Source organism: Capra hircus, chromosome 23 (assembly GCF_001704415.2).
Source record: "Capra hircus breed San Clemente chromosome 23, ASM170441v1, whole genome shotgun sequence".
Classification (NCBI taxonomy): domain Eukaryota; kingdom Metazoa; phylum Chordata; class Mammalia; order Artiodactyla; family Bovidae; genus Capra; species Capra hircus.
The window spans coordinates 44,920,423-44,933,614 of NC_030830.1; the positions used below are offsets into that span (position 1 = coordinate 44,920,423).

The 13,192-nt window shown below is 43.5% G+C and overlaps 1 protein-coding gene across 21 annotated transcripts in view; it reads right to left on the reverse strand.

Annotated features, from left to right (window-relative positions):
* DST (dystonin) overlaps nt 1,007-13,192 on the reverse strand; it is a 530,351-nt gene continuing 518,165 nt past the window's right edge. For 10 of the 21 annotated variants that reach the window (XM_018038670.1, XM_018038675.1, XM_018038668.1 and 7 more), the window contains 7 exons: nt 12,267-12,284; nt 9,282-9,399; nt 8,100-8,171; nt 6,968-7,167; nt 6,256-6,366; nt 3,473-3,596; nt 1,007-2,274 (listed from right to left, as the gene is read on the reverse strand). In XM_018038670.1, the coding sequence (XP_017894159.1) occupies nt 2,012-2,274; nt 3,473-3,596; nt 6,256-6,366; nt 6,968-7,167; nt 8,100-8,171; nt 9,282-9,399; nt 12,267-12,284 (906 nt within the window). In that variant the 3' untranslated portion in view covers nt 1,007-2,011. The remainder of the gene's footprint in view (nt 2,275-3,472; nt 3,597-6,255; nt 6,367-6,967; nt 7,168-8,099; nt 8,172-9,281; nt 9,400-12,266; nt 12,285-13,192) is intronic. The other 11 variants (XM_018038671.1, XM_018038685.1, XM_018038684.1 and 8 more) reach the window with 4 other exon arrangements.

Below are 13,192 nucleotides of genomic sequence, written 5' to 3' on the forward strand. Positions count from 1 at the left end.
GACCTCAGAAGTCAGGCTGAGGCTCCAGAAAATGAGCATTCAAGAGGAAATAAACATCAGACATCAGAGTGTGAAAAGTTCCCCACAAGGCTGCTGCTAGTAACTGGGAACAGCTCCCAAAGACTCTCAGGAATATTTTAAACCACTTACCTTTCTCCCCAAGTGTATTTTTCTGCTACAAAAAGGCAAAATCCCTAGCTCTTTAACAGGGGCAACATTCAAATAAGCTGAGATAAAATTATGTTCTTAAATTTGCCTCTGGGCATGTAAGCATATTCAAAGCATCAAAGGAGCAAGAACTTCAACTGCCTTCCCAGATGACGTTTTTACAATCAAATGCATGAATTGTAACACATGATCTCTTAGGTTAGAACTATGCTTCCCATCAAAGGCACACACTTGAGGCCCACGAGAAAGAAGTTTTTGTCCCTTGAAAGTGGTACTGAATTTCTGTCCATGCAGACTCCAGGTCCTCCATGATAAAGGCCATGTGAGGAAAACATGATTATCACCTTGAACCTGACCACCACCACTGCCACTTGGTGAAATAAATTGACAATGTCACGAGAGAAGTCATAACTGGTCACGGTTCCAAAGGAACCATTTGCCGTCCTTCTGATCATATTTGATGCCATTTTTAATAAAACTCTACCATTTGATTCTTAAATGTACACAGGCTAAAAGGATATAACTACATTACCTTGTCATACATTCCCTGCTTTCAGTTCATATCTTTTAGTGATTTATTAACTTTTCTCCTTTTGAAGAGAAGAGGGCTGGGGACCCTGTAGGCTCAGTGTCACCAACAGTGGCTGGCACATGGTTGGTACTTTTGAATTAAAAGTAGAATGACTGTTCATTTTTATCATTTGTTCATTATATATTATATCCTTGTGTTTCTGTCCCCCAAACTCAGCCTATGACACTGTTAACTTAAGAGAGATCATCCATGTAACATTTATCTAAAACAAATAAATGGAAAAAATTCACTTTAAAGAATCAGTTATTCCATATGTTCAAGTGAATATGTTTTATTAAATGCATACTATAATAATATCTTTCTATAGTATGTGAGTATACATAATAAATTAAAAGGTATATATTTATTAAATATAGATATAATACCAGAACATGATTATTTCAGATGAGAAAATCAAAATAAACCCATTTTTAAGTCTCTTTTGGTCACTCCAAATGGATATTTGCTCATAAAAAAATACACCGATTTGTTTTTTTTCCCTGGGGAAAAAAATTAATTCCATAGCAATGTAGTTAAGGGACATATTTTATTTCATAGCTTTTCTGCAAGCAAACTTGCTTGGATACAAAATGAGTTCAATGGTACAGGTGCTACTGTCCACTCAAGCAAAAGAAAACCTCACATTTAGATGAATGCATTTTATGATGATACTCTTACAGGATACTAGGTCTCAGGTCCGGGTGGCCTCTGGCCTCGGGTGAAGCCATGGGCGCAGAAACGCACAAGAGTCTGGGAGTCTCAGAGCATGGGAAGGCGCAGAAAGGAGCTTCCTGTGCGCTCTCTGTCAGGTAGGAGGATAAGAACCGTGGTGGGTGTGTCTGTCTCTCTGCCCCCAATCTTGCAGTTTACATTGACATCATCTTGGAACAGATCCCTGGGGGTGTCTTTTGGCTTTTCGGGGTTTCCAGAGAAGCAGGGACGTGTCATGAGGTATCCTTCACGTTAGTGCCCAGTGGAGGGCTGGCTGCCGGGAGGCTGTGGACTTACCTTCAGGTACCGTGTGCTCAATGTAGGAACCTCTGTGCCTGTCAAACACTCTCTCCCGCCTCACAGAGGGTGTGAGTCCAACCCCAGACTATCTGACCCAAAATCATACAGAGGGAAGAAAAAGACAAGTACACAGATAAGGCCATCTGCAGAATTTTAAACTCACCTCTCGCAATATTTCACAATAATCTCTACATCGTATGTTACATCTTTCAGACTTAAATAGTAAAGGCTTCAGGAAGGGCCACGGCGGAACCAACTGCACTATCTCTTGGAGGACTTGTCCAGTTTACTGGCAGGTGACTTCCTCTGGGGCGTGGGGATTTTGGAAGGCTTGGCTCCAGGCGGCCGAGAACCTGCTCGGGGCGTAGGCCTGTGTACGGGGGGGACAGTCTCCACGTCGGAGCACGCGGACTGGATCTCCGAGATGTCGAAGTCCGAGGCGTCACTGCCGCGGCGGCTGCTGGCCCGGCTGCCGGCTTTGCTGCCAGCCCGGCTCCCAGGTCGGCTGGGCGTCCTCCTGGGATCTGAGGAGAGAGAGGGCGCAGACAGGTCATCCTGCCCTCTGCGCCCCACTGCCACCGGTTCTCGAAGCTCAACACCACGTTCAATCTCAGCTAGTCTGCTGGACACCCAGGAGGCGCTCAGGCAATACCTGCGGGTTTTACGGCCTTGCTGTGACCCTTAAGTGAATAAAATATACAAAAAGCTGGATACACACACAAAGTGGAGGTTGGGGGCCATCCCACTTAAACAGGAATTCCACTGACTGGACACAGATGGACGGATTAGACGTGCTGAACTGGAGACTGTGTTTTCCAAAGTGTGGCAGGTCTGCCCTAGGGACGTGTGCAGTGCAAATACACAGCACGCACTTGGCGCAAGTCTTACCTGCAGATAAGGGATTCAAAGCAGAGGGGAACGGAAGACAAAAGCTTTGTTTAAAGAAGCTTCCGCCTTGCTATAGAGAAAGCTGAGCGCCAAAGAATTGCTGCTTTTGAACTGTGGTGTTGGAAAAGACTCTTGAGTCCCTTGAACCACAAGGAAATCCAACCAGTCCATCCTAAAGGAGATCAGTCCTGAGTGTTCATTGGAAGGACTGATGTTGAAGCTCAAACTCCAACACTCTGGCCACCTGATGCGAAGAACTGATTCATTGGAAAAACCCTGAGGCTGGGAAAGATTGAAGGCGGGAGGAGAAGGGGACAACAGAGGATGAGATGGTTGGATGGCATCACTGACTCAACAGACATGAGTTTAAGTAAACTCCGGGAGTTGGTGATGGACAGGGAGGCCTGGCACGCTGTGGTCCATGGGGTCGCAAAGAGTTGGACACGACTGAGTGACTGAACTGAACTGAGGCTTGCTGTGCTCAGGACCCTGGGGTCAGAAGCAGAGTAGCTGGGCTTTTCCAACCACCCAAAACAGAGCCCAGCGCAATTATCAAGCAGCAAAGGAGGCCAGACCTTCTGGCCTGAAGGGGAACATCCTGTTGTAGCTTGTCTTTGATTTCACAGTCACTCTCTCATCTTTCTCTGGTGCTTTCTGAAAGGGAATTTTTGAGTCCCTTATTCCCCTGGCTCACTGATCCCCGACCTTAAATGGATGACTGGGACCACCTGTCATTTCAGAAGCACGTGGCCGCATCAGTTCGTCTTCCCTGACTAGGAAGAAACGGGACTCTCACCTTTAGATCACATCAGGGAGGAAACACCCCAGACTCACCGGCAAACTGGGTCCGCACTCTGGCAGCTGCGGTGGTGATCAAGCCGCTGTCCTCCCCGGAGTGGAAGCCCTTCCCTGACAAGTATCCCGGAAGTCGGAGCTTGCTTCCCTGTATTGGTGTCCCCTGTGGTCAATCAGGGAAAAGACACTTCAGACACCGCGTTTGTCCCGTGATCCTCCACCGAAACCACTTCGCAGGCTGTGGGGACCCTCCGCTGACACTTGGGAGGTGGAGGGGAGAGCCTACCGGCTAAACAAGGCACTCGGGTCCCACCTACTAACTTCTTGTTCTCTCCCAGCATTCAGAGCGAACCCTCTAAAGGAGAGGAGTCCATGTCGGAGAGAAGGTATGAAAACGGAGGCAACAAACTGTGAGTATGTTAGTATTTCTCAGATAGTCAGTGAATACCACAGGGTTCAGAGCTCAGCCAAAAAGAGAGGATGGTGATTGCATGGTATAGAGAGAAGATGGGGCTCTGAAAAACTGTGTTTGGATTATCTGCTGCTTGCAAGGCTTTTAGGGACCAAGACAGAAATAAACAGAACAGAAAGAAAACAAGAAATGCTTAGACAGCCATCATTTAAACAAACAAAATGGCCCCCCAAAGTGACATTTTATTAATTTGTAAGACGTCACTTTTATCTCTTGGCCCTATCACCTTCTATGGTCCTTCCACACAAGATACCTAGGCAACATTTTGGGATGATTCTCTTAAAATTCTTACAAGCATTCAAGTCGTCACAACTATGAAATTTTTATAAGTCTAAATCACTGCACTTTTTCTTCATCACTACAACATTTGAAAATTCTCCCAAAGTTAAAAAAAGAAAAAACAAATCTCCTGAGAAGTATAAGGATATCACATTCCTCAATGAGCTCACAGTCAGGGAGCTGTCTGTAGGAAATTAATCTATATAATTATATGTGCTTTTTAAAATTAATTTTCCTTTATCAAATACTTTTAAATGCTTAATAAAGCATATGTAAGACCTCCTGATACATCAGACTTGCAATTTGTTAATATTAGTGATATTCATAACAAATTTACATACTCTCTATACATTTAAGTATAGAATGTAAACAGAATTCATAGATTACTTGAGTGTTCAAAATATTATCACACATCTAACCACAAACAATCCTCACACTTACCTAATCACTTTTTCACAATGATGAAAGAGAAGGGCTTGAGGAGGGCAGTAACTTCCCCAAATGAAGTCTGACAGCTCTGCTCCAGCTAAATCCCTAACTTAGAATCTCAGCAACGCAAGAGAGAGTGAGGACTCGCAGGTGATGAAACATATTATGCGAGGTGACAGTTCCTGCCCCCGGAACACCAAAAGCACTCGTCAGGTGCCTTGATGCGCTTGATTTTATGATCACAAAGCTACTCCATCCTCTGAAAGACCCCTCCACGGAAGAACACTGTTCTTTTGTCTCATGAGGCTACTTGAAATCATACCTAGTTTTCTATTACCTAAGGACTTTAATTTGGTGTGTGTAGGGGAGTTCCCACTTTTTAAAACCTTGAACTAACGGAGTAGCATAGCCCTAAATATTTAAAACAAACGTTTCACGTAAGGTTCCCTCCTCTGCTTTCAGTTCTGGCCACAACAGAGCCATCAGAAGTGACACCTTGAGACAGAACATGTGTTACTAAACCACATCGCTCACTCAGGGGAAGGAAGAGGGTCGAGGGGCTGGGGGAAGAGGACTGGTTTGTGCCCGACTCTACCTCCATCAGCAATTTCCATTTACATCGTTCCAATCTCAGGAGGGCAATATTTCCCCTGCCTGCCTCTCATTACGGGTGTGAGGGTTAAATAATACGTAAGTAAGAGTTTTGGAAAAGCATAAAAGGCTTTCGAGAGGTACTAACTTACTTGCAGCCAAGAGTCCTTGCCTTTAATATGAAATACCTCCTTTGTTTCAGGAAGAGTTATTTAGAGATTCTCCCCCACCTAATTCTTGTGATTCTGCTCAAATACACACCTATGGTTATCATTTTAAAGAGAAGTTTCTTTAAAAGACATATGGTTGACTTCCAGTTGAACATAAATGATCTGGTATAGGAGTTAATCTTGGCAAATCTTATATCACCTAAATATCTTATCCCCATAGAGCATGTCATTTAAAAAAGAGCACACTGACTAAAAATCATTAAGTCTAACAAAGATACACACCTTTTGAGAAAGAGAGAGAACTTTGTGTCTGCCTGAGCCCCTGCCCTCCTGCACTGATGACTAAAAGGCTGTCTCAACCACCCAGTGTTCTTGGACAGAAGTAAACATACCAGACAGTCAGAAGGACCTTGTCCAGAGAGAACACTCAGTCCACATTCTTTTAAGTGATTCTCTTGCAAATAACACTGCCTTTCACTCTCTCCCCAAAAGGATTACAGTACTTCCTACCGAAACTATGTCTAGAGCAGAAGGATACCATCAGCTTGAAAAGAAACTGGACTCAGGTCTGGGTGTAGTCTCCTGTACTTCACTCTCCCAGGGGAGAAAAGCAAAAGTAAGTAAGAGCAAGAGAGCAAAAAGCAAAAGCGATCAAGAGCCCGCAGTGGTGGCAAGGTTAAGGAGCTACAAGCCATCTTTTCTGTCGACCCCTTACTCTCGTGTCTGCCTAGAAATGCTGGGTTGAGACTTATGACACAGAAGTCTTTAAAAAGACACAGTATTGTCAAAAGCACAGTTATCAAGGAGAAGGTGCGGCAGGGCTAGCGGGTGATAGTCAGTTAAAGGCAGCTGTTAGGCTGGAATCTGGGGCCTTACGATACCTCTGGAGATGACACGGGAAAGTCAGGGCACTCAGCTGGTTTACAGGGAGTTGACACCTTGCTGTTTGTCAACCAGGGTTTACCATAATTGCGTGTTAAAGGATGGAGAATCTGTATGGAACAATGGCAAATCAAATGTGAAGGATGGAAGATAAAAAGCAAAGCCATGGAAAGACAGATTCACAGCCACTCATTTTGCAGTAAGAATGATCATCATTAAAAACAAACGGAAAGGTCTGATGGCAAATCATACACACCAAAAACATGAATGAAGCTTTAAACAGAAAAACCAGTCTAAAAGGTATGAAAGTCTCCAAACAGACTGTCTCCATATGGGCCACAAGGCAAAGGCATAAACACACACACACACACACACACACACAGCAAAGGCATACAAAAAAAAAATACACACACACACACACATTTAATCCTGCACCTTCCATATTGTGACAAGGGACACATCTGGAGAAAGCTGGTCCTGCAAATTCTAGGAACCCCAAACACGGAAAAGCAGACTCTAGCACAGCAGTCCCCAACCTTTTTTGGCACCAGGGACTGGTCTAGGAATGACTCGAGAGCACTGCATGAATTGCGTACTCTATTCCTATTTATGATTCCAGCAGCTTCACCGCAGAACATCAGACATTAGATCCCAGAGGCTGGGACTGCTGCTTTAGACGGGGAGTGTGCAGGAGAAGAAAACGCGTCCTACCTTGGGCGTGCTGCTGGCAGGGACCTGCGGGGAGGCGGCCTGGCCGGCCTGGCTGGACACGGACGTGGACCGGTTGGGTGAGGCCGCCCGGGACGAGGGCCTGGATCTCCGGCCCCGCGGCCGGAAGGCAGCCATGCCCTGAGTGGCTCCATCCGCCAAGATGAACTTCTCACGCAGCTCCATGTTCGTCCTTCCTTTGGCTGGATGGTGGAACACGTGACAAGGCACACACACAAAAGAGGAAGGGAAAAAAAAAAAAGAGGCGCTCAGTCGTGTGTGGGGAAAAGTCGCCACCGGGCACCACAGACCACGTGGAGGATTGCAAGAACACCTTTTTGCCATGCCAACTCCAGCTCAGCATCACAAAAAGTCAAATGCATTCCTTTACAATGCATTCCTTTTGGATACAAGTAAGTTGGGGGAAGACAAAAATAAAAGTGTGTTTATTCTAACACTAGACACCAGCGAGAGGAACCACTATTAAAGAGAGAGTCAGCATGAAAATGACAAGCTCATGCTCAAATACTGTTAATCCACCCGCTACTGATGCCTGCAGTGTTTCCCTATGCCATCCCCAGCCCAGGGGGACCAGGGAGGCAGGGACTATGGCTTTTGTAGCTACCACTGAGGTCAGGAGATTGAGAGCAATATTTCACCATCAGGATTAATTGAACAGTTACACAGAATGAGAGACGGGTTATTAATCATGATGACAACACATAAACTTCAGGGTTTTTCACTTTCAAGAAGGCGGCTGGTATTTTTATTTTATGCCGTAAAAACCTGGTTTTACAACACGCGAAATAACAAACGCCAGACCCCAGGATCTGGGAGGCCATCCATGATTCAATACTCAGACCAACACACGTGCACGTGCTCGAGGCGCCGCCAGAGCCTCGCGTGTAGCGCACCGGCCTGTGCTTGATCACGGACGCAACCCCTGCGTCTGCAACACTGGAAGGGCGTCCAATGTCGAGAGCCTCAATTTGGAAGCACCAGCTCAGTTGGATGTGAGTTAAGCCATACGTGATGGATGAAGCGCGTTATTTGAAAACAAACAGCGAAAGCAAGAATGTCAGAGGAGGAAAGAGGAGAGGTCAGAGGGGCGGAGGCAAAGAGAGGGGTCGCCAACCTATAGTAGGCTGAGTAGTAGTGATTGAAGAGTTTGATTCCGAGCGTAACATTTTACTCCCATGATGATGAACTGGAAGAAATGACACAGGAGACCAATCACATTCAAGAGAACTGTTAGCAGATAGAAGAAACACAGCCAAGGCTGCTCAGGTCGGGCCTTGGTGCACGGTTTAGAAGAGAAGCACGCACAGGGCTGACTCGGCAGGAAAACCGCACCTGCAAGACCGCGCCCGGTCAGGCTGCCTTTCTCAGGCAACCACCCAGAGCACTCTGCCTTCTCCCTTGTTTCATAGCGGAGCTGTGCTACCGTAGGCTGCACTGTTTCCAAAATACACAACACAGGGCGCCTTTGCTTTTGCCTCACTGCTGTAGGCGCAGTCACCCACGGTGGCCAGCAGGGGGCCCCGCGGACTGGCCGCCTGAGCCCAGTCCCACCCGCCGGAGCGTGTGCATCTTCTTAGGGCGCTGATCTGTAACTTCAAAACTCAGAGTCAGATCCGGAGCTTATTGTTTAAAAATTTTTTTCAATGCTGCTTTCCTCACCTCCCCCTAATTTCAGAAACACTTTTGCTATACTTCTCCTATACAGTATCTTCAATCTTCCTCACTCGATTTTCTTTCCTCTTTGCTTTTCAATGACAGGGGAAATCCCGTCCTTGGCTGGAAGAATCGCTCATTTTGAAAACGGCAGATGGGGGGGGGTGTCTCATACAGAAAAATACATTCTAGTGTTTCCCATCCCCCAGTCTCCTAGCTATCCAGAGGTGGGGAAAAAAAAAAAAAAGAGCAAGGAACACAGTTTACATGATTGCCCCAAGTTCTTTGGGAACTTCAGGCTGACAGACCAATGTGAACATTCATCATATTGGGCTGGCCAAAAAGTTCATTTGGGTTTTTCCGTAACGTCGTACGGGCAAACCCAGGAGAACTTTTTAGCCAACCCAATAATATATGACCAAAATGAGCCTCAGTAAGTTATTTTTAGCTAACTTTTCAAAAAACGTTTGACTTTATATATTGGGAGTATATATCAAGTTTTACTTGATATATTGGAACATAGTTGATTAACAATGCTGTGATAGTTTCAGGTGTACACCCAGTATGTTTTTGATGCTGGAAAATAACACAAGATGGACATACTTGCACAGAGTGACTACCCTGACGGTAAGCGTCTCCTTACCCCTGCAAGGGTCGTTTTTCACTAGGAACTCATCGAGTGCCATCCATCCACCTCCAACGCGAACCATCACGGTGCTGCGCAGGATGCGGACGAGCCGGAGTTGCTGGGAGTCTCCAAACTGGGAAGGGGAAGAAAGAAGACCCTCTAATTGTCCAGAGTAAATCTCAACCAAGGCAGGAAGTGCGATCTGCTATAAGCAACCAACTCTAACTTCTTGCTTAGTTCGCAGCGATTAGTAAAATCTCAGAGAGGGGTTTGTCATGATCTGCGTTAGACGGCTGCATGCTGATTTAGCCCAGAGGAAATAGGGTGAAAAAAAGATGACGAAGGTTATCACGTGTAATCCTGAAGCTTTCTTCTAAAAATGATTTTTCTTTCTTACGACAGAAATAACATTAGTAAAGAAGCAACTGAAGAATGTTTCTAGAGATTAAACACAGCCATGAAAATAACCACTGATCCAGTCTCCTGGGGCTTCCAGGAGGTAACATGATCCTAAAGAAAATTTAATAAACTCTGATTCTTCTTCATGAAAACTTCCTCTTACACCTAAAGCTGTTGGAAATTTGTGGCGGAAATGTTTATGAACTCATCTGCTTTCTCTAAGCAGTTCTGACTTCACGAAAGAGACAATAAATGATCGTGACTAATAAAAATTTCACAGTTAAATAAAATTTCTGCATCACTAATGATCTGGTAGGCTAATTTGTTAAAGGCTAGATTAACATGCCATTTTAGGTTACTGTCATATTTGGACAGACACTGACACATTAGGAATGATACAGCTTTTAAATCTAAAAGGCTTTCTTTAAAGCTGTATGCATCAGAATTGCTGACACTGAGAAGCATTCGTCTTTTCCTGCTCTTTCAGTGGATCTCCAATCACTCAGATACGCTACAAATTCTTCAGCTCTTGAATACACATGTAGGCTGCAGGCAGTTTCTGATCATAAGGTTTATTTACTATGAAAGCCCGTGAGAAATGATTTTATACCCTTAAATCATTTCTAACAAGCTCATGACCAACTTACAAAAACCACCAGACTGAATTTCATGGCTGCCAACCTGGCGGATACCATAGCAAAATGAACAGTCAAGTTGACATAAAGAGCTTCTTTTTAAGGCAGGGAACATACAATTGTGACTATTTGTCTGGGCTCATGAAAGATAAACAGAAAAACCTGAAGTAGAAACAATTTGCTGCTTTTCATAAATTTTAACGCTGAGTTTCAGGAAGAGAACACTAGAACAAAGCCAACCATCCCAGACCCTGAAACTCAGAAGGACCCAGAAAGCATGTAAAATGTACCAGTGGGACTCAGACAGTCACATCAAACCTTTTTACATTGCTTTTTCTAAAATGGTTTTTAAGCCTTGAGATTTCAACTCTCCTGTAACTGAACCTGCTCGTGAACTGTAAATTAAAATTTAAAAATCAAAATACATATTTAATTTGTTAGAAAAAAATTGGTGCTGCTAATAAGCAAAGGGAAAGGAGGGGATTCAAAGAAAATTACCCTTAAGGAACCAGATAATCAGACCACACACTTTTGGTCCAAGATTACACGGAAAACAAGCTTTAAGGATATAGATAAATATTTATATCACATATAAATAATATATTTATTTTATAGGGATGATAGTTCAATTTATTTCCATCATACTAAATATGAGTAAGTCTAAATTTTGAGATGGCATTCTCTGACAGGTACCATTGTCTTTAGAATTTCCCTGAGTTTTTCAACAGCTAAATTGAAGGAAAAAATACATAATGTTGTTGTTTGTATTTTCAGTGACTTAAACCTTTGGGGTCATTTCATCCTTTCCAAAAATAAAAGATGCTGTCACAATTATTAACTTAGAAAATAACAAGAAAGGGAAAGTAACTTCTTATGCAAACTAATGGAAGGTTTCAAAACATCTATTCAAAATGACTTAAGAATTTTATTTGAAAAAATAATTTGCTTGCAGTAAATGATACTTGGTAATTTGAAACTTAAGATCTAATCTGACTTAGAAACTGAGAACAGAGTAATATCTACAGATATGGCCAGATATTCTGGAGGAGGGCATGGCAGTCCACTGCAGCATCCTTGCCGGGAGAATCCCATGGACAGAGGAGCCTGCTGGGCTGTCGTCTACAAGGTGGCAGCGAGTCAGACACTGCTGAAGCAACTCAGCACACACAGATGGTCAGGCATCACAAATAGCATGACTGTTTTCAAAAGCACAGAGTTAAAAAGAAAAAAAAAAACTTTCCTTGTTTAAATCAAAATATGACTTCTCTTGTCTCTAGTTATAAATTCTCATCTTGGTCAGTCTATTCCGACTTAAATCTGAGGGCAAAATGGCATAAGCACGGCTAGGATTTCGTGCAAGTCACAAGAGAAACCGTTCCTCACAGGGATGTGTATCATTTAAGACCATCAGAGCGACACTTTACTCAGAACGCAAAGCCCTAACTCGATGAATCAGGGCACATGGATGATGGCTGCTCCAGAGAAAACCATCACTGAGGCCGAGTGCCATGCTGACCACTCTGAGCTGTCCTCCCAGGTCACTGCCAGAGGCTGGCCCTATTCTCACTGCCCTCCTCGGAGCAACCTCCTCCTCAACGGCCAAGCACCAACAAGACCACACGGAGACTGTGAACAGTCAAGTTTGTGCTGCGAAGAGTAGTTGCATATGACAGGTGGGAGCAGGATTATCAAAGACAGGGCTGAAAGCTGCACTGCAACGCTGCGCCTAGCCAAACTACGGCTGATTATCTGGTTTGCTTGAAGGCAATCTCCTCACGTGAGACACAAAGCAGAAAGGAGTCCCGGATCAAGGACCCTTATAGCGTTGACAGAAACACCACGCCAACCAACACTGTAGCTGCTAGGGGGACAGCATGGGAAAGATGGGCCAGGGCAAGCTTTAATGACTATGAATTAAAGTTAAAAAACCATTGGGAACTGGAGAATACATTCCACTGGTTTATACCTGATTTCCCAGGAAGAACTGATAAAAAAAAATGAAAAATGGAAGAAAGACACAATTAGTTCAATAGGAAACTTTTCATATGACTCCAGAAAACACACACACACACACACACACACACACACACATACACACACACTCACTCACTCACTCACTCACTCTCTCTCACACTTTGGGATTCTGGATTAGTATCTAGTTTAGAGATGTGCAGGTAACCCATTTTTCCCAACTTCAAACCAAATAATCAGAAAATTTTCTATGCAAGGTTTTTGGAAAGTCTTTGGGTTTCAAATTTAAGGTAAAAATTCAAATGTATACTGGGTTGGCTAAAAAAGTTCATTTGGGTTTTTCTGTGCCATCGTGTGGAAAAATGAACAAACTTTTTGTCCAGCCCAAGAGATGAATATTTTTCAATGCGGAAATACAAAAACAAAATGAATAATGTTTTATTTGTAAGTAACAGACTCTAGCAGGGAAACCCAGCACATTTCCTATCTAGCTACTACAAATAAGAGATGCTTCAAAAAAAGAGGGAAAAAAATGATAAAGTGTGACTAAGTCACAAGTGCTTTCAAGTAATTGTTTTGAAAGAAGGTGAACTGAATTATTGAGATTTAAATTTTAAAAAAAAATTTCTGCATCAGAGGACAACACTGCCTCTTATCACATTTATAAAAACAAGTCAACATTTTAACTTTGTTTCCTGTCTTGGAATCGTTTTGTTACTGAAAGTATGACAACTTACCTCTAATCATAATAAAATAGATTATAAAGTAATATTAAGCAACCTAAATATACAAGATGTGTTTTCCTCTCAGTATTTTTCTCCTTGAATGGACATCCTATACATGTCAAAGATATGTCCTAATATACAACAAGCTATCTTCATATCATTTAAAGTTATAAAAGCTGGAGTTTCACATACCAGT